This window comes from Phaenicophaeus curvirostris, chromosome 3 (genome assembly GCF_032191515.1).
Source record: "Phaenicophaeus curvirostris isolate KB17595 chromosome 3, BPBGC_Pcur_1.0, whole genome shotgun sequence".
Classification (NCBI taxonomy): Eukaryota; Metazoa; Chordata; class Aves; order Cuculiformes; family Cuculidae; genus Phaenicophaeus; species Phaenicophaeus curvirostris.
This window is the reverse complement of record NC_091394.1, coordinates 96366508-96390401: the sequence shown is the minus strand read 5'-3', so window position 1 is coordinate 96390401 and position 23894 is coordinate 96366508. Positions and strand designations below refer to the sequence as shown.

General features: G+C 40.4%; 1 protein-coding gene across 7 annotated transcripts in view; it reads left to right on the top strand.

Annotated features, from left to right (window-relative positions):
• TSNARE1 (t-SNARE domain containing 1) overlaps window positions 1-23894 on the top strand; it is a 519305-nt gene that overhangs the window by 259546 nt on the left and 235865 nt on the right. For 6 of the 7 annotated variants that reach the window (XM_069854772.1, XM_069854771.1, XM_069854773.1 and 3 more), the window contains one exon: window positions 9551-9718. In XM_069854772.1, coding sequence (XP_069710873.1) covers window positions 9551-9718 — 168 coding nt within the window. The remainder of the gene's footprint in view (window positions 1-9550; window positions 9719-23894) is intronic. The other variant, XM_069854776.1, reaches the window with a different exon arrangement.

Below are 23894 nucleotides of genomic sequence, written 5' to 3'. Positions count from 1 at the left end.
ACCAGTGGAGAACTATCCACCTATTTTTAAGGTCATCTATGTGTACCTGATGAGGGATAAGGGGCAAACTGTGTGCCAAGATCACTCTCCTGGATTTATCCTTTGTTGTATATACTGAAAAAAAAGGACCCTAGAAAAAAAGCAGGCAAATCTTCAGCACTGTGTTGGGAAGTAACCCCACATAATTATCAAGTCTTTGTTAACAATTATTTCCTCCGTCATCTTCATGGTGGTTTTGGTTTCTGAAATCTCATTTCATTTGAGATGCTCGTGACGGCTTCAGTTCTGGTCTGTTTTGGTCAAAAAGCTCCATCTAATTAGATCTCCCTAGAGACAGAAAGTTTTCATCAAACCTGTTGAAAGTGAAACCAGGGCAAACCCTTTCCATGCCATCTGGCTGTTGTGAATGGAGTCACCAGAGGGTGACCACAGATAATGTCATTGATTCTTGACAGCCTGTCGTATAGCAGTGCTGCTGGATACTCCTAAATTAGGTTTGTAATATTTTCATTTTGATTCAGTTGGAGTCTCTTGTTTCACTGCAGGTGTCTGTCATTTTGTATCTTCTTAACATTTCTATTACCTTTGTTTGTTTTTTAATTAAAACAAAAAAATGTCCTGAAGAAAAACAATTAAGGCTTTTCGTGTAGTATTAGCGTAATACCTAACAAGCAGCTGCTTGCAATCAGATTTGGATCAATAGGCTTTATTGTAGCAAATTTACAGGTAAATTAAAAAAAAAAAAGAGGGTTTACATGGCATTGAGGAAGTATGAACTTTTGTTCCCTTTTCTCCCATCACTGCTGTGCATGTAAGAAGAGCCTGTTAAAGACAGTTTCCTTCTGAACTTTCCAAATTCTAGGTTTGATCTATTTGTTTTTCTGCTGATACCATGGCGTGCAGTGTGTGTTGCTGACTTCACATTTGCTTGGAGTGGCTGTTTCAGACAGGACAAATCTTGCTCTAGACTCCATAGCTTGATTTTCTGTCTATCCCGGGGTTTTTTTCTCAGGTGGAGATGTCACATGGGAATCATCAATTACTCAGATGGACTCTGCCTGGCTCTGACTCTTTTGCTAGACCATGTTGAGTAAATTGCTTTGATTTTAAGTTTTAAGGTTACCAGCTTGTGATAGCCCACTATTTTCTTATGTGTTAGTGCTGAAAAACATTTGCTGCGAACTGGACCAAAGGAGCATCCTTTGCAATAGAAGACAGATCATTTCTGTCTTCATCCCCTATGGTGAAATCCACTGGATGGTAAAAAGCTGCTGAGAAAAGCCTGCAAGTGAAAATAGGTTATGTTTGCCTGCAGAAGCATTGCTGTTGTCCCAGTACAACAACAGTCATTTCTGTGCTGCAGCATCTTGCTGCTTTCTCAGCACACTGCTGGCATTATTTGAGCTGGGGCTCCATGGGTGGTGCTAGAAGCCATGGTGGGATGAACAGGCATGTTCCCATCTTGCCACTCTGAAGTTACCCCTGACTTTCTTCATCCTCTCCCACAAAAGTTGACCCCAGTCTCACAATAAGGCAGGCTCATCCCCATCAGCTGACCCTGTACCCTGACAAATGCTCAATGATGGTCTTCCAGATGCATGGTGAAAATCTCCCTGATTTTTGTCCACATTTGGGATCAAGCTTTTGAGCATAAGCTGAAGTATTGTGAACACAGACAGTGCAGAGGCTCTGAAACAGGCAGATGCTTTGTCTAGGAGTCACTAAGTGAGAGTGTTCCTCAATAACAGGCTGTGAACAGTTGTTTGGACATTGAGCAGTTCACTTAAAACCTGACAAAGGCTGATAACAACATGAGATTAAAAGATTGCTGCCAAAGAGGTTTTGTGGTAGTCAAACTTGTTTCTGAAAACAAGTAAGTGTCTGAGCACTCAAAAAACACTGAGGAGAACATGAGAATTAACAGGAATGAATCACCTCCAAAGTGCATGGCATAAATATATGCTCTGGTTTTGCCACTAACGTGCAAATTCAAATGCTCTATTCTGCAAAGCAGCTACTAAGATTCAGTAAATCTGTCTATTTTCATACCTTCCAGGTTAGTTATACAAAAGTCGATTTCTTGAAAGAAAAAACCACATACTTTTTATTTCCAGCATCTTCCTACTTTTCTATTGCTCCACACTACAGAGTGGCACTGTGCCCGTGCTAGGGGTTGCCCCTGCTGTAGGAAATCAGGCTGAATTTGTCTCTTGCTTCCATGTGAACCCAGGAAGAAGACTTCTCACTTTTTTTTTGCAGTAGATGGGTGTTAACAAGTGAGCCAGTGATGCATTCTTCTTGTTTGCCTTTCTAGCAAGGACCTGCTCACCAGCCGTGCAGCACATATATCAGGAAGCAGAGAAAATGCAGTTCTCTCTAGACAGTCTTGATGTGTCTGTGAGCTCTTGCAAGTGTGGTCCATTTACACAAATGCTGAAAGCTTCAGATGTTCAGCGAGTGAGCTGCAAGCAGGAGAGCTTTCTGCCTAGCATCGAGATCCAGGGACGATGTACAGTACAGATCTCAGCCAGCAGTGCCAGCCAGAGCACAGTGCCAGCCGCAGAGTTGTGGAGAGACAGAGAATTATAGAATATAATTCAGACAGCCAGGAAAGGGCAGGAACAGCTTTTAGAATGTGATTCAATGCTGTAAAAATACCAGCAAATGCTCTCCTTTGTGACAATCTTAAGGAGCGTTTATCCACTTGCTTTGCATGCGTAGAGATGGCACCTGAAGCTGGTGATAGCACAGTCAATTGGTTTTGAGAAGGATGGGTTTAGACATCTGTGATCAGACATAAGTCATTCAATTAAATGAGTTTGAAAAGAAAAGGATGTTAGATTACAGAGGGGAAATTCACACCTCTCTTCACTGTTGCTGATTTGTTTCACTCACATCACCATGGGACCATCTATTTGCATGGTAAATAAAGTTGCCGAATCAAAAGAAAAGAAGGACTGGAAATAAAAGCAGGAAAACTGCCTCTTCCTTCCCTTATGGATAGTCTGTAAGAATTATTCAGGGTGAAAATACATGAAAAAATGCAGCCCTCATGTTCAAGTGAAGTTTGCCCTTGAACCTGATGGTCTCCATGAGAAAAATACTAGTGTCAGTTCCGCAATCTAAGCCCGGTGGGAAGGGCATTCCTCCTAGATTTGGTCTTCACCTTGGGGTGAAATTATGCTGTGCTTCTTAAAAGCTCAATGGTTGTCAGAGAGCTAAATCTGAGGCCCCCGGGTTATTTTCTGTTTCTTCATCTACCACAGAGACGTCATTTAATTCTCTCACCCTGAGTACAGTAAGATCGACTGTGAAGTAGAGCAGCCCTAGGTGATGAGGTCAGGATTGCTTGGAATGAATTTGGTCAAGTAATAAAGTCTTGAAGGAAAAATAAAGAAGAAGAAAACAGTAGGAGGTATGAACCAGGTACACTGTTACTAAGTCTCCTCTAGTTCCAGGAAACTAAATGGATTTTCTTAGTCTCCATGATCACAGAGACTTGAACAATTAAATTTGTAAGTGCTCAAGAGTGAACTAGCAAAATACTTTCTGCTATTACATTTTCCCTAAAACTAGTAATTTCTTGCAGATTCCATAGCAGGAAGCCAGTAGAAATGGTGATTTTCTTGCTCAATTTCAGCTTGACATCGTTCAAAAGTAAACAACTTGGTCAAGAGTGAAGACAGAAACACATGAGAGGTTCCAGTTAATTTAAATAAAAATGCACTTCAGCTCTTCCCTTTATGCTAATTTCCCCATGCTGTTTTCTCTCATGCTACATTGGTGCAGAGTAATCAAATTTACATAACTTGAAGAAAATGCTGAATGTATTTCTGTATTTGCCTGTGTTAGTGATGCATGCAGGAAGGATTGAAAATATCCCACTTCAAAGTTGTACTGGTTATGGTAGTTTTTAATGTGCCCATGTTTCTGTGAAAGGAAAGAGTAAGCAATGGTTAATTTGTGATTGCATTTCTTCCACTGTCTATGTGGGAAGCTCCTCTTGTAAGGTAACAGAGCTCAGATTACCAATCACTGCCGCGATCTTCTGTGTGAAAGGTAATGCAAAGTTGTAATATCACTATTTCACTCCTCTAAAAGATTTAGAAGTCCCAGGCTGCTTGTTCTGTGCCTGCCTGAGGCCTTTCTACCTGTAATTGCTTTGGGCTTTTGCTTGGCAAGATACAGCTCTAAATCTCATTGAGTCTGCAAGGTTAGTTGTTTTGGAAGGATGGTTTGAGAAAGATCATCTAATCCGATTTATCTGTCTTCTTAACCTAGCTGTACATTGTAAATAGGCAGGCCAAAAGGAGTGCTCCATGCTGGTTTTGTCTCAGACAGCTTGCAGTGCCCATGTGTTATTAAGATTGTGTTGGGCACTGGCAGGCAGCGAAACTATGGCAGTATTATGCACAGTGGCCCTCCATGTAAAGTATTTTATTGATCTTTAATGCAGGCACTCTGGCCTCATTATTCTACATGCAATAAAACGAGAATCTCTAAGCCTGGATGCTAGTAAGAATAGGATCCTCGTAAAGTGTAGCCTGGCTGTTTATATCTCTACACATACTATAAAGCAGGGGATAAACATCTCTGCATTTGCATTTTGTGTGAAAGCCAGAGCTGAAATGTTACCCAAGGAGATGTGATAGTTTGCAAGAGGTATGGGAGGTGCGTTGATTACTCCTTGAGCTGGCCATATCCCTGCTAGAGGTGCAGGAGGCTTCTTGAAATTGGAGAAGGCAGAACACCTTTCCTTGGTTACTATCTGAGTCATGTAAGACCCCTAAAATACTCTATTTTCATGGTTGCAAAAGATTTCCTTGGAACAACCTGCAGTATGTGGTACAAAATTAGCTTATGTGAGCGAGGCTTCTTTTACCTGTGCTCATATAAACTTGGAGGAAATTAGTGGATTTGTTATCTGTGCTGTGCATATCAAAGGCAGGTTATTTTCTGGTTTGGGCTGATTTTGAGCAAAGAAAAATGATGCTATGTAACACAGCCAGTTAGCAGATCTTGCAGGCTGATCTAGAATAAAGGAGGCAGCTTTCAGTCTCGAGTGTCTTGCAACCAGATCAGAAAAATTTGCTTGTGTTCCTTCTCATTCCCTGTGTTTTCCATCTAGTTTGGAGACCCACCTTCCTCACTTTGATGGTACCGACAGAACTGTCACCTCTGTCCTAAGATACTCCATTACCATCCCCATTCCATGTTTGCACACAGTCAGAAATAAAACCCTGCTTTCCAGGAAACAACTGGCTGAAGTCGGAGTGGATGGAGGTGATGTAGAAATGGGTTCGCTTTGTCTAATTTCAGCCACTGAGCTCAGTTAAGTCTTCTTTTCAACCATCTTCATGCCAAAGTTGAAGGTAGAAGTATATGAATGTCTTCTTCAGCCCTTCATCCTCCTGTCCCTCTAGTGTGCCGCTCATCTGAAGGACAGAGTGTGTAAATCCAGCTCAAATAATTCTTAATTATATATCAGCTTGGTTTTGGAGTAACTATGAGAGAACCATCTCTTTGCAGCTGACATTGGGCACTGTAATTATCTGACTTGAAGTTAACCTGAGCTGGAGGGAGTGTATGTGTGTCTGTCTGTCCTTCTATCTTATAATTTTTTTCTGTATCTGCAGGTTTTGATGAGGGAGGGGCAAAGAAATTTTGCTTTGAAATCACTAAACATTTCACTGGCAGTAAGACCCATTTCTCATTCATGTCCAATCAACATTTTGCATCCTAAATTTCTGATAAGGGAACAATTTGTAATGAACAATCAGAAATATAAAAAGGAGCTACAGGACTTGGCAATACCAGCACACATCTTACTCCTAAAGAAGTTTCCCCAACTCTCTGAAGATGAACTGTGAATGCTGGTTGATGTTATATTAGGTGGAGTTTCTGTTAGATTTCTGCTTCTGGATGGAGTAAAGACCACATGGGAAGTGGAACAGAGGTCATTTCAGTCCCTCACTTGGTGATTTTGTGACATGGGTTGTAAAACTTGTGGTATTGCTGTTTACAAGGAGAAGAGATTGTGTGTGTTAACAGTCCTCTTCTGTCCCTTCTGATATGCAAATGGGGAATGAGGCAGGCACAGGGCTAGGAAGGGTTATCCTTTGAGGGGTCTCAGACATCCAAATTCTGATGCAAAGATTTTACTGTTGGTAAAGTACAGATACTGGTAGAAGTTGTCACTATTCAGATAAAACCTTTTTATCATGTTTCATTTTTCTCTTTTCTTTATCAGCAGCTGCATATAGCATCTCCTCATCAGTAGAATAAATCTGATAAAAAAATGTAGTTGTAAGCAGGAACAATTTTATCCTAGTGAAAAGATTTTATCCAACAGAAAAAATGTTATGCCTGGGATAATTTTTCAGATATGATGGAGAACAGCACTGTATGACCCGCAGTCCAAAGAATTTAGTTTTAAAAGAACTACTGAGCATATCAGATATACTCAACTTTTTATCTCCTATCATTTTTTCCCACAGGCAGAGTTTGGTTTATAGATACATCTTGACAAAAATCTGCCACAGGCAAATTTCAACAAAAGAACAACTTCAAACACATTCAATTAACAATTTATGAAAGGAAATCTAACAGAAAATTACACAGACATTCACAGGGCATAAAATTTTGCACTAAATCAAGTTTAGCGCAGAAATGCCTGTATAGTGAGTTATGGTCCCTTCCAATGCATTGTCAAGTGAAACTTTATCTGTGGAGACTCCATGACTGCTCCCATTATATCTTTCCTTGCTATAAATAGAATATTGTGTTAGATACGGCAATGAGCATGACTCAAAAGGGAACGAAAACCACTGATAAGCCAAGCTATATGCAGTTTTCTATTAGTATTTTCAAAAGTCATTAGATTTCTTCACACTTCAGAATTCAGCATTTCTTCACTTTGTCACAGAGATGAGGGGCACTGTACAATCAACAGACGCAAACTCACTTTTAATTTTTTAGCATATCCAGCCATCATACATACCCCAATCTTTAAAGTAACTATGGAGTCATTTCTATGTCTAGGAAGAAATTTCAGCCCCCCTCTACATCCTGTTATTTCCTGATTTACTCACTCATTCAGCAGCTGCAGTTGGGTTTTCTCAAAAGATATTAAAGATACAAACTCACATAATTGCCTTCAGCAGCTCTGAAATTAACTTAAGCCACTACTTTGTTTAGAGGAAAAACATCTGTGTCTAGACCATTATCTATTTAAACACATGAATAGCCAGCTTTTGTAAGAGATGACTGAGAAGCATCACTTGCATTGCATTATCTGGATTATTTGTAAGGGGCGTGTTATTTACAGATTCCAGGACCAACAAGTAGGGATGACTAATAGAGTTGACACAGGCCAAGATCAAGCATGTTCGTTATACAACTCTGCTATTACATGGGCTAATGTAGTATGAAGAGCTGATTGCTGTATTGCTTGCTCTCCTGTTAATCCTATGCTCCCACATCAGAACAGATCAGGAACCATTTAATGACTTGTGAATTTCATACAATCATAGAATCATAGAATAACCAGGTTGGAAGAGACCCACCGGATCATTGAGTCCAACCATTCCTATCAGACACTAAACCATGCCCCTCAGCACCTCATCCACCCGTGCCTTAAACACCTCCAGGGAAGGGGACTCAACCACCTCCCTGGGCAGCCTGTTTATTATCTTCCAATGAAATGTGTATCTGCGTGGGAACATACGGCTTTAAGTGCCTATCCATGTGAATTTAAGTCCATGGCACAGCATCCTCGCTGTGACCATAGTACAAGAGTTCCATTATATTACTGCTTCCTGTGTCTTCAGAGGGCAAATTCTTGGTCTCTTCCAGCCTACTTGGCGTTGTGCAGTGTAACTGCCTCTGCATGTGCTTGTTAGCCCACTGGTGAAGATGAAAAGACACCTCTGTCACAATAAATGAACCATTGGAATATCCCATGGGTTTGGTTTTTCTCTTTTCTTGAGTCCATTAATATATTCTATTGGCAGTAAAACATTCTATAAGGTAAGTTAGTGTCCAAGGCACATGTTAATTAGTGAATAAAACCCCCCTAGAGTATCTTAATCCTATTAAAATGTGTCTTTTAAAGTGTAAATGACATTCTAACTTAATTTTAAATGATGATTTCCTTCCTGTAACACACCCTTTCTCTGTAGATAACAGATCCCAGGGATGCATGAAGTGAAACAAAGTCATTAATGTCAAAGATTTTATCTTCTGTTTACGTTTTTGAAGGGTACTTGACTGTTTACTTCTTCCACCACCCTACTTCCTTCATCACATTGTATAATTTTCTTTGTCTGCAACTAAATGATAACAATAGTAATAAATTAATTCCTTTCATTAGGCAAAGTCTAGATTTAGGCAACTTCAAAAGTTCTTTAGTTTCTAACTGCAGAAATTATACACTTTTAAAGAATTCAAATTAAAGAATTAAATATGAGCTTCCAGATGCCTGATATTATTCAAAATCTAGCCAGGCAATATGCCTAAATGTGACTGTGAGTTAAATATTCCCAGTTCCACGCGTCCTTCATAGTTCCTTCAAGGCAGAGCTCTAGGCAAACAAGCAAGAACACTATATAAGTCACACTGTATTTCTCATTTCCTTACCTCCCTCATGAATGCTTTGTTAGGCTTCTCATTCTTGCTGTGGTGATTTGGCATTGTTTCTGGTGCAACATCCAGTCCAGTCCTCCACTTCTTCCAGTTCTCCAGTCCTTCTTTGCCCTTCTGGTAATCCATCCAGTGGGCTTGCTTTGAAAACTTTGCTGCAGCGAGGCAGAAAAGGCCTTTGCTCTTCAGGCACAACTTGTTGAAAAGTCCCAGTCTCCGTGCTTCAAATAAGACCAGATTCAGAGAACTGAACATCCCTCTGAATACTTGTGCTTGTTTTCTCCTGTAGCTTTTGGACTTTAGGCATGTTCAGTTCAAGAATGTGCTCTAGCAACTGATATTTCTTCTATCAACTTGAGAGCATCAGAAGCTCTTGGATTATGTCTTTATTGTGATTTGATTAGGCATTAAAACTCAGCTTAAGGCCGGTTTAAAAGACTAGATACATTTTTTCATGTGAAATACTCATGCAATTGTAGGACTGGAGTCTTCAGCAGTGCCTATTAGCTTAGATCTTGAGCCCAGCCTCCTGATTGCCCATACCAACCATGTGTAAGTTCATTCTCTTAGTCCAGTCTTATGTCTGTCTGAGAAAGTATCTAATTCCAGAAGAATTTGCGGGAAAATCAGCGAGGTAAATGTGATTTTTCAGATGCACATGAATGTTTTGTTATATTAGAACTATTGGAAAAGAGAAGCTAGTTTCTGGGGATCACACATAGCTCAAGAGATGTGCCTCAATGCCATAAGGCTTCCTTCAAGACTTGATATGTTTTCTTATGTAACTTACTTTTATGGTTTATGTTTTAAACAATCTATTAAATTACTGCTTTCTTTTCCCATAAGAAGACTATGTAAAACTGAACAACATTTGCACTTCCTTTGCTTTCTTCCCATTCTCTAATATCAGCAGAGCCCTAAGACCCCCTTCTCTGACCTACCTGATGATGAGAAGATCTTCAATGGAGGAGATGGTGCATGGCAGAACCAGAACCAGGATCAAGCGTTGCTCTCGGAAATCACAGAAGAGGATCTGGAGGCCATCCGTCAGCGGGAAGAGGCCATTCAGCAGATTGAGGTCAGTAACCTTCGCCCATCACAGGCTTGTGAGCTGGAAGTGCAGATTCTTTGTGTTACACATTGCTCAATGTGATGAACAAAATGCTGATTTATGTGCCTGTCTGTACAGCATCACTAAATATGGGAGAGATTATCAAGTGTTTCTATAAGTGGAAAGTGGTGGCAGAAGGAAGAATTAGAAATCCATAAGAACTGTAATGAAAACAGCAAGTATTCATGGGCTACTATTTTTTTTTTCCAGTGGATTTCTTGAACAGTCTCTAGCCAGGTAGTTTAATTGCATGTGGTTCTGCAGCAAAACAACCTACCTGTTTCATGGAAACTCAAAACTGGAACTTGCCACAGACAGAAAATATTCAGCTTTACTATTAGCAAGAATAATAAGTAGATGAGAGGAAAGAACTTGTTAAGTTTTTCAAATAATTTGGTATTTTTGCCTTATCAAAGCATTTGGATATTCTTAATGTAGTTAAAAGACACACTATTTTTAATATTTTTTTAGAACTGCTATAAATAAGAAATGAAAAATGAACAAAAAGAGGTCTGAATAAGTTAAACATCCCACATTTTTCTTTTTATACTCCTCTTTTTATGCTTTCAGGAAAATCTTTTTACTCATATTTAAGCAATAAATTAGTAAAACCAGAACATCTTTCTAATTTGTATGCTTTTACAGGTCTAAACTCAAGATGAACCAAAAAAAAGACTGCTTCAGAATAATGAGAACATTTAATTAAAGACTATACTGTGTCCTTTAATTGGATTGAGCTAATTTTATCAGAATAGATTTTGGTTGTGATCAAGTTAACAGCGCAAAAAAGGGGCAAGTGTTCCTACTGTAGGCTGATGTTTGAGGCATTGACCTCAGCTGGTGCAGCGATAGCTATGTGTGATTCAACACTAAGTAAGAGATTTTGATAGTTTTATAGGAGTGCATCGGGGTTAGTGTATGTCCAATTTCTTTTACAGTTAGCTGAACAGAATAGGCTTCTTTACATTACTAGGGATGAAATTGTTAAAGAATATTCTCACCAGGAATCCTTTCATATGAATTGTCCTTTCATACTTGCGGAATTTCCTTGCATACACCAGGGAAAACTCTGGGGAACTTTGTTACAAGAAAATGTTAGTTTTGGGATATTCCTGAACTTTGATGCTCAAGAAGGATGAATACAAAGGCATTTCTGAAATGGTGTTGTGGAAACAAAGGATATTGTTGTGATCCTTTCCTTTTTGAGTATAACCATTGCCTTTTTTTGTCCTGTGTTCTGGATGAAAAGATTTGGTGTACTCTCAGTAAATTTGCAGATGACACTAAAGTGGGAAGAGGTATCAATCTGCTTGAGGGTAAGGAGGCTCTACGGAGGGATCTTAACAGACTGGATTGTTGGGCTGTGACCAACAGTATGAGGTTCAACAAGGCCAAGTGCTGGGTCCTGCACTTGGGACACAACAACCCCATGCAATGCTACAGGCTTGGGGAACAGTGGCTGGAAAGCTGTCTGACAGAGAAGGACCTGGGGGTGTTGGTTGACAGATGGCTGAATACATGGCAGTGTTCCCAGGTAGACAAGGAGACCACTGGCATTCTGGACTTTACCAGAAACGATGCGGCCAGCAGGAGCATGGGAGTGATTGTGCCCTTGTACTCAGCATTGGTGAGGCCACACCTTGAGTCTGGTGTTCAGTTTTGGGTCCCTCACTACAAGAAGCACATTGAGGTGCTGGAATGTGTCCAGAGAAGGTCAATGAAGCTGGTAAAGGGGCTGGAGTATAAGCGTTCTAGAGTGATTGAGGGAACTGGAATAGTTTAGGGAGACTGTCTACAGCTACCTGGAAGGAGGTTGTAGTGAGGTCAGTGTTGGTCTCTTCTCCCAAGTAACTAGTGATAGGATGAGAGGAGATGGCCACAAGTTATACCAGGGGAGATTCAGATTAGATATCAGGAAAAATTTCTTCACTGAAAGGGTTCTCAGGCACTGGAACAAGCTTCCCAGGGAAGAAATCGAGTCACCATCCCTGGAGGTATTTAAAAGGTAGACAAGGTGCTCAGGGATATGGTTTATTAGTGGACAGGTACAATTTGACTCAGTGATCTCAAAGATCTTTTCCAACCAAATGACTCTGATTTTACGATCTGTGCTCTTCATGTTACCCCCCTGTCCTCCACAGAAAAACAAACAAACAAACAAACACAGAATTAGTATTTTCTCCTTAAGCAGTGGAGGATGACAAACCCTGAGCTAGTCTCAAGTTCAGCAACTTTGGAAAATCAAGAGGTGAAGTCATGTCTCCTTAGAGTGATCCTTAGGTTTGCTGTTTAAAACTTGTATCTATAAAAATGGAATGGATTTTTGAACTGTGTCATACCGCTCCCCAGCTCTATTTCAATAAGCAGATGGTGTTTTTAAATCATTGCCACTGGGTTTTGTTTTTCTGTTTGTTGACCTGCATGAATGTGTTTCTTGTGAAAGGACTCATCTTGCAGGTTCAAACTTCCCTGATTTCATCAGAAGTTGTGGTTATACAAAGAGACTGAGCTTATAGTCACCCTTACAATTTCTTTCCTACCTTTTATCAAAACCAGTAAGTAACCAAGAAGGTTAAAAGAGAATATTATTGCTAACTGTCAAACACAGCTAATAAACTAAATTCCTTGCCAAATTGATGTATAGCATTTGTTCTCCTTTGCTCTTTGGGGACTGGAACAAAAAGCAGAGCTGTGCAAAACATCTTATGCAAGTAGATTGGTCTTGCTAGGATTTTTGTGTTTCTTCATATTTAGCATCAGAAACCCATAGATCTTAAACAACACAAAAGAGGTCAAAGAGCACTCTTTACATTTGGACTTTACGATCTTAAAGGTCTTTTCCAATTCAAATGATTGTGTGAATCTGATTGCTAGAACATCATATCTTCTAGGTCACACCCATTAGCATGAAACTTTAGAGAAGTTAATGGTGCTGGTACCAGTCCTGGACCCTGTCTTTTTTTAAGAGACATTGAATTTGCCCTTTTTCCAAGAAGAATTATAAAACCTTTTTCATCGCTAAATAAATGAGGAAATAAATTCTCTTCCTATTTTTTGTCCTGAAAAACAGATATAAAATTGTGCCCATAATAGACATCATCTTAATGTTTCAATGACTCTTTTCCACTTGTGCGTTTTCTACATCTCCAGAATCTCTTCAGAGGTTCGGGTTAATGGGACAGTGTTCTCTATCATGAACATCCCTTGAGGCACTTTACAGTGTTCACAGTTTCCACCTAGAAAGATAACAGCTGTGTCAAAAGTTCACCTGGCTGTTCATTTTATTTAAATGTCCTTCTTTGCTATTGCTTGCAGATTAAAAATAGAGAAGTCTGCAAGGGAGATGTCTCACCAAAACCATACATTTTGGATAAAGATCTTTATTGCTTGGAAATGTCAAAATCTGGTAGGACACAGCAGTCTTGACACAAGTGTTATTTCTTAAAATATTACTTTGAACTGTTATATAAAAACTATTTTAACTTGAACTGTATTGGCAGTGAATAATAGATGCCATAACAACTTTATATATAGCACTGTAAAATGTGCCATCAGAAATACATGAGCTGAACTGTAATGTGCATTGTCAGTGCTGGCATAAGCTCTGTCATGGCAAATATATATAATTTAGCATCCCATGCCTTTTATTGGCACCTTTGGTCATGTGAAAAATGGGAGGAGATAAAACTTGGAGAAAAAATGGGTAACCATTGAATAGGGAACTTCATAATTTCAGCTGGTGACTATAAAAAAGATGCTGAATACCATACTGATTCCAAAAATGTCCAGTGGTCCTCCCTATGCAGACAGCTTCCCGAGAGGTGGTGAGGAAGGAAGATGAATTGAACCTCTCATGGACCCTACCACTATTTCTTTGGAGTCACCACTAGGTCATCCCACCTCCTTCACATTCCTCTTTCCTTTTTTTAAAGCCATCTCCTATCCCACTTCTGTGCTTCCCAGGATGCTAACACAGCAGTGGGCATTCTTCCCCCATGAAGAGTGGGGAACAGCTGAGACAGAAGTATACCAGAGAAATGGCAGATTTGGAGAGCAGAGCTGACTTCTGGTATTGGAAATAATTGTCCCTTAAATTCATTTATCCTGGTTTCTCTACGCCTTTTTTTCCCCCCAGGAGGTGCAGCAGCAATAAGAACTCAGTCCATGGAGGTAGGCAGATGTACGTTTTGTTAGCTACCAAATCTGACATTACCAGGACTAACCACATCACCGCTCAGCCCTGAAAATTGTCAGCTGCCAGTCAGTTTGTACGGATAACTGCAGCTACCAAATTTCTTAGCAGTCAAGAAAGTTAGTCATTCAGAATGAATGAATGCAAGTTATGACTAGATGTAAAACAGTTTAATAATGAATCACTACTGACTGGACAGACACTGCAAACTGGAGACCATCAGTTGCAGATGTCTACGCAACCATGGAGAGTATGCCAGTGGAAAAGTGGTAAGAAAGCATTTGGAGAAATTATTACAAGTGTCAACTCTGCCATCGACCCTTTAGGTCACTTGATCAGTGATCATACTAAGCATAATCTCAGAGGGAATTGGGACCATAAGTTGTTTAGCATGATCCTTCCTCATTTCAGTCTGAAGACACAGAGAACTCAGGCATTAACTTGGCTGATTTTTGGAGGTGGACAATTTTCTGCAGTAATACATGGTCATAAGTGCATAAAAGCCAATGCTGTCTGGTGATGCTTTGCTAAATTTTGGCAAGTATATGGTGAGAATACCTCCATCTAGTTTCTAATTATCAGTTGAGGATATCCTGAAGGAAGCAAAACACATCAGCAGAGCTTCATTTTAATTGATACTTCTCTTGGCAAAAGAGAGAATTGGATAGACTGTGGCAAGAGGTGTGAAGGAAATGCTTTTATTTTTAGGAAAGGTTGTTCCCTCTGGGTTGGTCTTGCAAAATGTTGATGTTCATTCCCTATCTATTTTGAAGAGAAATGATAGATGCCAGCCTCCACACCTGTCAGTCAAGCATTCGTAAGCAGAAAGAAGATGAAATACAATAAAAATTAAAAAAAGTCCCACAGAGTCTGTCAGAGTGTGTTTGTTAGTTCAAACATGTTCCTTGCTCACTCATTACTACGTGTCATTGCTTGCTGAGGGGTATTTTCAGTAAAATCTCTCACTGATGCTAGCAGTTCAGAAGGTTTAATGCAAGCTATTTTATATCTTCCATCAGCTTCAACAGTCCAGGGCTTTGACTTATGAGGGCCCTGCCTGCCTCTTCACAGAGACTTTTAGACTGAGAATAATGTATAAATAACATGATGCCATGACAAACACTATAAGTGAAAGATCTGACGACACATGAATGCCAAGCAGCACTCAAATGCACCCTTTCCATGGCAGAATGGTGAAGCCCAATTATCAGAAGCAGCAGACCAGCCTGTGAGGTTGACGTGGCCATCCCTGGGCCTCAGGATTGAGCTGTTCCCTAAAGGATTCACTTAAGTATTTTGGCTAGTCTAATTTAAAATGACCCGACCTGTAGGACTGCTACCATTTATTTTGGGAGACTATTTCACGGTCCAGCAGACTTCAGTGTTGAAAAATGCTTCCCTCTGTTCTTGCTAAAGATGCCTTTCTTATTCTCAGCTCTTCACACCTAGTAAAACTGTGCTGGACCCTGCAAATTATTCTTTTTCCCCTTTGGCTTTTAAACTCCTCTAATGCTAACAGTTGTCCTCCTCTTCACAAGTCATTCTCTCTTGCTTTTCAATCACTTCAGTGCTCTGTTCTCAATTATTTCCCATTTGTTATTTCCTTTCTCCTACAGCAGCAGACCATACATAGAATCTTGGTGTTGTAACAAAGCTGAACAGAAGAAATGTGTAAAAACACCCATGGATCCTGTTCAGAGGATACAAGCACCAATGGAAAAAAATCTAGATAATTTCTACGTTAGTAAATTAGACAATACCAAGGACACTAGAGCTGACTCATTGCACTCCTAAACTGTTAGAGGATATCCTGACACAATTTTGAACAAGATTAACCAGTACTTGACCAAATATTGACACAGTTGGAGGGTTCACGTATCCTTCATAAGCAGTTCTGATGCAGCCACCCTGTTAAGGGGGTAAGAGGACTTAATGATGTGGATGCAATAAAGTGCATACTTGCAGCTTCAGTGCCTAAGAACAGGCATCTTCTGTGTCCTTCTACAGCTGCAGCCTTATTGATGTGATGATTTGATCACCAAAATTTTTTTAAGACTTTATTGACACTTAGGAAAGAGAAGGAGTAAGGTGAATTAAGGGTAAATTCTGTGTGAAACTGTGCAAGCCTGAGGGCAAAATAAGGAATATGTGAAAATAACAGCTGGCCTCTTTGAAAATGTGGAGAAGCCTTAGCATATATTGAGAACAAAAAGCAGTTTATCCCAGCAGACTCATGCAGTGACCATTTTCATTGCATACTGATATCCCTATGTCTCCCCTCTCTGCCCCCTTGTGCACTTATCATAGCATCATAGAATAACCAGGTTGGAAGAGACCCACTGGGTCATCGAGTCCAACCATTCCTATCAATCACTAAACCATCCCCCTTAGCACCTCGTCCACCCGTGCCTTAAACACCTTCAGGGAAGGTGACTCAACCACCTCCCTGGGCAGCCTGTTCCAGTGCCCAATGACCCTTTCTGTGAAGAATTTTTCCTAATGTCCAGCCTAAACCGCCCCTGGCAGAGTTTGAGGCCATTCCCTCTTGTCCTGTCCCCTGTCACTTGGGAGAAGAGGCCAGCACCCTCCTCTCTACAACCTCCTTTCAGGTGGTTATAGAGAGCAATAAAGTCTCCCCTCAGCCTCCTCTTCTCCAGGCTAAACAACCCCAGCTCTCTCAGCCGTTCCTCATAAGTCCTGTTCTCCAGGCCCTTCACCAGCTTTGTTGTTCTTCTCTGGACTCTCTCCAGAGCCTCAACATCCTTCTTGTAGCAAGAGGCCCAGAACTGAACACCAAAATTATTTGCCATTACATCAAAACACCTTGTAGACTATCTCCACATCCCTAGCATGTTGCCTCCAAGCTGCCAGTGTTGTGCCAGTCAGCACTGACAAGTTTTATTAAATGCTGTTTCAGAGGCTTTGCCCTGAAAGAGCTAGTGCTGTTTTGGCGGTTTCAGTGTAATTTTGACTCACACCGTTTCGCTCCAGATGATGCTTTCTCAAGCATGAACTTATGCTAATTAACTTCCAAGCTTCTTTATGGAGCAAGTCTGCTTCAGGTGTGTCTATTCAACTGTTTTGGCTTCTATAAGAAAGGCAGTTTTAGAATTATAGGATAGAATCATAGAATCATTTAGGTTGGGAAAAACCTTTAACATTATTGGGTCCAACCGTTAGCCTAGCACTATGAAGTCCACCACTAAGCCATGTCTCTAAGTGTCTTTTAAATACCTTCAGGAGTGGTAACTCAACCACTTCCCTGGGCAGCCTGTTCCAGTGCTTGGTGAAGTAGTATTTCCTAATATCCAATCCCAGCCTTTGCTGGTACAACTTGAGGCCATTTCTTCTTGTCCTGTTGCTTGTTACCTAAGCAAAGGGACAGACAGCTACCTGGCTACAGCCTCCTTTCTGGGAGTTGTAGAGAGCAATAAGGTCTCCTCTCAGCCTCCTTTTCTCCCAACTAAACAAACTCAATTCCCTCAAATGTTTGTTGTAAGTCTTGTGCTCCAGACCCTTCACCAGCTTCATTGCTGTTTTTCGCACATGCTCTGGATCCTTATTGTCTTTTTTTGTCCTGAGGTGCACAAAACTGAATAAAGTATTTGAGATGCCACCTTATCCGTGCCAAGTGCAGGGGGACAATCACTTTCCTAGTCCTCATATAAGCCAGGATGTTGTTGGCCTTCTTGGCCACCTGGGCACACTGCTGGCTCATATTTTGGTAGGAAGCATGCAGTTGTGCTTACATCTTGTGTTTTAGTTCGGTTCTCAGGGAATTCTCAGATCTCGCAAACTAAATTAATATGGGAAGAAATTCCATTAAAAGATGTTTTGCAAACATCCACCTTATGGGGTCATAGCAAGAGGATCCATTCAGTCCATAGTAACAGTCTGGAGCTAGTCTGAAATAAAATTTTGTGGATATTTTGGATATTGGGTCTCCAGCATCAGCTGCTCATCTGGGCCTGCTGCTCTGCATATTTGCCAGTGCAGGTACAACCTTAGTTAAGGAAAGGACAGAGCAAATTACTGAGAGATAATCTGCTTCTTGAGCTTCTCTAGCAAGCCAGTGTGATTAAATATTACCTTGAGTTATGCTTTCTCCATCCAAAAAGTTCCCAGTGCTGCTTGAAAGTACCATGTATTATTTTATCATGTCCTTGAGCCCAGAACATCATCATGCTAGAGGAGTTTCACTGTCATGCTGGAAGAAAAATGCTCCAACAAGATGTGATGCACTTCTTCTAGCAATGTGACTAGCAATAGGATGAGGGGAAATGGCCTCAAGTTGTGCCGGGGAGGTTTAGATTGGATATTAGGAAAAAAATCTTCACTGAATGAGTGGTGAAGCATTGAAACAGGCTTCCCAGGGAAGTTGTGAAGTCACCATCCCTGGAGGTGTTCAAAAAACATGTAGACATGCCACTTCAGGACATGGTTTAGCAGGCATGGTGGTGTTGGGCTGGCATTTGGACATGTTCTTAGATGTCTTTTCCAACCCAAGGGATTCTATGAATCCTTTCAATGATTCTGTCTGTCATGATACCTACCACTTTGCACAGAGAAAACAAATATAAGATTACATTTCAGTGCTAAAGTGGCATCATATGGACCCAGAGGAAAACCAAGTGAAGTGCTCTGCACTAGCTAGTTAGCTCTTCTGGTCTCTTGTAGTATGGTACTCAAACTGTCCATACGAAGTGGCTGAGGAGTAAGGATCCTTTCTCTGCTGCAGCCCCATGAGGTATGACAACTCAGTAACAACCTGGAGAATGGTATAGGATGGCAGTTGCATGTTAAAAAATAAAACACAAAAATCACATGTGCCCGCAGAGAGATCTTGCTCTATTTCCTTCTCTTTCCATTTCCCCTTTTTATTATATTCTGTTATAAGTATATTGGTATATATCCTTCTGGCCCATAAATCCAGTACATCCAGAAGCAAGAGATGAAATACCACCAGGTAACACATTGTGAAAATTCACAGAATCACAGAACAACCAGGTTGGAAGAGACCCACCGGATCATCGAGTCCAACCGTTCCCATCAAACACTAAACCAACCGTTCCCATCAAACACTATTTTGCTTGATAGTAAATGCTGAGGAGCAACTGTAAACTCCCACGTAGATCTGTACTAGAGAAACAGATGTGACACTCAGAATCCTCCAGGATCACCTCTGTACGCACCTCTGTGTAGATACAGTCACCTTAAGGACATGATTTTTGGAACATACTCATTCCTTTAGGCCCTTTAAAACCAAAGTTCACACTTGTAGTATTGAACTATCTAGCTGCCTGCCCCACAGTGCAGCATTTCATTGATGAGGAACAGAAAATCTGTTTGAAAAGCTAATACTGCTGTTAATCTTTAGAGTACCATGTGTTTTTTCCACACTAATTTTGTTTAACAGTTAACTGAAATCCCCATATTGCTTTCCTCATTCATACCAAAACCTCACAGTGCTAAGAAAACCACAGATACTGTAATAAGTCATGACTCATATCATCCAACAAAACCCAAGTAGGAATTCCACATTTTACTGTAAGGATATCTAGGCCATCTCTACATCTAACATTTTATCTAGAATAAGGCCAAAACCTATTCTCTCATCATCTCCTTTCTGCTTGCAAATCAATTTTACTAGGATTACTTGCAAAAGTCCAAACTTATTCTTATTGGCTGGCTAAAACTCTTGTTTTTCCTTTCTTCACAGAAATGGTTAGAGCTTGTATATTTTTGGAATCAGTATTTCAGTGGGGATATGTGTTTGACCTAGGATCTTACTTTGCAAGATAGAGAGGATTCAGGGATATATAACATTTATTTTTAGCCCTAGATATTTCTTATGTCTTACATGTAACCTTATGACAGTACTGTGTGTAGTGAAGTGCTTTTAACTACATTGGAGAGGTTTCCACTGTGTGCTAGAGATAATTTTACCAGTGCCTTATCTAAAGACTCTGAGTATCAGGGAGCCTTGCCCTAAACCTTTTTCTTCATACATTCTTGCTTTCAGTGAGTTTGCATGAAGAAGGTAGTAATGAAAGCCTTGAATCAGCAAATCACTTGCTCGTGTCTTAAGGGCTTTGCTGAATAGGAATGGACTTTAACACCTACTAAAAGTGAAGAATTTGCTCTGCAGAAGGAGAAAATTGAGCTGACATGTGCATTATTTGCTAATAATCTGAATTTTAGGCAGGAGCATCTGCACATATATCCACAGAAACGGAGCTGAGTTAAAGACTTGTATATTGACTGTCAATGTACATTGATAAGGTGGAGACCTGGCAAGAGATCTCTTGTGCTTGCAATGAAATAGTGCTTAGTTTCTGAAAATCCTCTCTCTTATGTGTATATATTTCCTATGTTAAAAGGATGTGTTACTTTACTCCTCCATTTACTGCACTTTGCCTCCTTTTTTTGTTGCCAGGGGATGGCTGTCTCAATAAAGGTAATATCTTGCTTCTATTTCTGTTAGCACAAACAGTACAAACATCATATGCCTCATCGATACAGCTATTTCGTAGATGGTATTTTCTGCCCCAAAGGGGAATTACTGGTCTCACTATTACTTACGTTAGAGCAGTTCACTCTCTAGTTCTCTGCTGCTAATTAATAACAATGTAGATCAATAGTTCATCAACTAGCCAAGATCCCTAGCAGTGCTCTCAAGAGCTGTTATTGCAGGTTTGACTTCCTGCCTTCTTGGATGGAGTGCTATGCTTTCTTTTTCTGGTTTTTTTTTTTTGTTTGTTTGTTTTTTTTAAATAGGGAAATCTGCTTTTTGCAGCAGCAAATTGCTTCAGGTCACCTAATGCTATAGTAAGAGGGCTTTGGCCTCATTTCAGGGAGATGTCTTAGAATTATAGAATAGTTTAAGTTGGAAGGGTCCTGTAAAGGTCATCTAGTCCCCTGCAAGGAGTAGGAACAACATCTTCACCAAGATCTGATTACACAGAGCAACCTGACCTTGAATGTTTCCAGGGATGGGGCTTCTACCACCTCTCTGGGGAACCTGTGCCAGTGTTTCACCAGCCTTATTACATAAAATGTCTCACAAGAGAGGAGGACGAACCAATTGTAAAGAAGAGACCTAAAAGAGATATTAAGTGAAGAGATCACCGAGAAGGTGATTGAAATCTATGTTTCACAGCAAGACCAGTTCATGTTCACTGTTATCCACCAAAAGGTGCCTAGTTCTTTATAAATTAGCCTTGACAGTAATATTCTCACCTATCCTCACAGAAATTAGACTGAAAATCACGATGTTAACAGTATTAACAGTGGATGTCAAATTTTACAGTCTAATGCCAAAGACAGTATTAGATTATGCTCTCTGCACTATGCAGGCTCATCTTCCTTGGGTATTCTTTAATACTTTTAATTACTGCTTCACAAAAGATTATAAAAGAGGATGTTATAGAACTGTATTTCCCCACCACTCTGCTCACCATCTATCTATCTGTCCAGTCTGTCTCCTCTGGTTGTCATTGCTTTCTCTGCATTGAATTTTCCTATTCCTCTTTGTATTGAGACTACCAGACAGCACCCTTGAGGCAGAAAGACTGTTAAGACTCACCTAGTTGTTATAGAGAAATGTAAATTACAATGTAAATATTTTAATGTTTTTGTTTTTTTTTTTTATTTTAGCTAGACCTCTGAGCAGCCTGGTCTGGCGTTATAGCCGATCCTGCCATGAGTGAGAGTCTGGACTAGGGCTCTCCTGTGGCCCCTTCAAACCTGAATTATCCTGTGATCCTGTGATCCCATTATGCCTCCATCTCCTCTGACTGCCCCACTGAGGGCTACCAAAAGTTCGTGTGTTAATCTTGCTTCAATGTAAACCCAAGACATCTCTATTTCCCTGCCTGTGTGACGGCCTAAATCATTCTTATTCTCCATCCTCTTCCATTTATTGCCACTGCATGCAGGGGTTCATGCTTTTCTTCAGTTTTCGCACCACATTTGTAATTTATTTTGGAAAACAGTCAGAATATTAGGATGTCAGCATGCTTTTCTCCGTCATGTGGATGGGTAGATGTCAGCAAAGGCTGGCTTAAGAGACAGTGTCCATGCCTGCATCTGCATCTGCATCTTTGAGGTGTCCAAGTCCTGAGGTGGCCCTGCACCCAACGAATCTGTGTCTCACTGACGGGGATTACTCTGTAGGCATCGCATGGACCACATGTCCATACGCTCTGTCTGGTCCTGAGTTTGCACTGATGTGTTTTCTATGAGTGTGGATAGCAACAGTGATTGTCTGAGTAGCTGTCACAGGTGCCTTTTTTTAGTCATGGAAACAGAGCTGTCTGATCTATATTTAATTAAAGAAATATCTGAAAGTGGCTCTGGAGAGAAAACAGTGGGCACCCTATGGTGGCATCCACCTGACCAGATGCAGATATCTTAAGAGTAGGCATCTCTGCATAAAGTATTGCTTAGAGTCTGTTTATAATCATGGAAGGGAAACAGGGATTAGAAGTGAATAGAAATAGGGTTAGATTAGGCTCTGTGAATGTCCTGAAAACAAGACCAGAAGATGTTTTATTTCTAAGGTGATGTTTGTTGGTTGTGGATCTCTGTGTACTTGTACACTGAAACACTCTGCCACAGTCCTTCATTCCTCAAGTGTTAAGTATATTAACATTTTTGCCTCTTTTACCCACTCTCAGTGGTAATTGACTCTGTCCCTCTTGTGCAGCCTTCTTCCCCGGGGTCCTGCAAGCATCTCTAGTGAGTCCTTCACAGACCAGCATGAACTTGCTCTGTTTATACTCGCAGCTGACACAAAATCATGCTTTCATACAAGAAACTCTCCAAAAGTCACTATTAGCAGCATGAACCCTTACTAACTGAAAAAATACATTAACTATAACAGTGTGCTAATATGGTGCTACGACTGACTTGCTGGATTAGCCCAAATAGATGTATCCTTTTTGAGCACTTCGATATTTTTTGTTTTTTTCTTTTCTGAGCACTGTTCCTTTTGAGAAATAGATGCCAACAGAACGTGTTGGAATCACTGCTTTCTTACTGTGTTTATTAATTCATTAGTCAAGCAGAGAAAAGAAGCAAAGAATGGCTAGAATAAAAGTTGACTGAGAAACCTGAGTAAGTCAACATCCCACAAAAACATTTCTAGTGCTCAGTAGGGTGTTGCTAGTTTCATAAAACTTGTAGAAGCCCATGTCTTAGCCTGGACTGTTAAATGTCAGACACCAAAATGCAATAACTTTTAAATATTCCTTCCCTTCCTGAAAATATATTAGCCATACAAGCACCTGCTGGTGATTTTTGGAGCAAAAGGCCCCAAGACCTATCTTTCCTTGTCAATTCCTGCCCACGCAGCACACGAGGCATGAAAGCTGCTGTGGATTTCTTAACTGTGCTCCTCTCCCCATTTCACAGCTGGGGAAACTGAGACATTATGGATTGTTTCTCTGCCAGTGGAGCTCCATAGAAATGTAAATGCCTTGCCTAAGATCATTGCCAGGATTAAAATGCTGCTTGTTCTGTACTTCCGCACAGAATTCCCTTCAGAGCATGCTGCAATGAGAGTTCCAGATACAAGATCTGGCGTATTTAGCTTTTAATTTTTCTCCCCTTATTTGAATTTGTAGGCAGATGGAATGTGCTCCTGTTCACAAAATACACTGTCATCTATCCAGCTTGGATGAAGCTCAAGAAAAATGTTAATCATCATTTGTAACTGAAGGCAGATCTCCCCTACAGAGGGAGCTTGCTTTGCTCTGATGTTTCACCCATGATATCATGATTTTATCAAGGGAAGCTAAAAAGCAGCCCATCTTTCTGAGGGTTCATAGCAGATTGCACTGTCAGAGGGAGAGATAACTTCTTGCCCTCTGAAAAATCTTGAGATATGAAGATGAGGCTATACAAGGGAGAGCAGGGATGAAAAGAGCTGCTCCAATACTTACACGCATA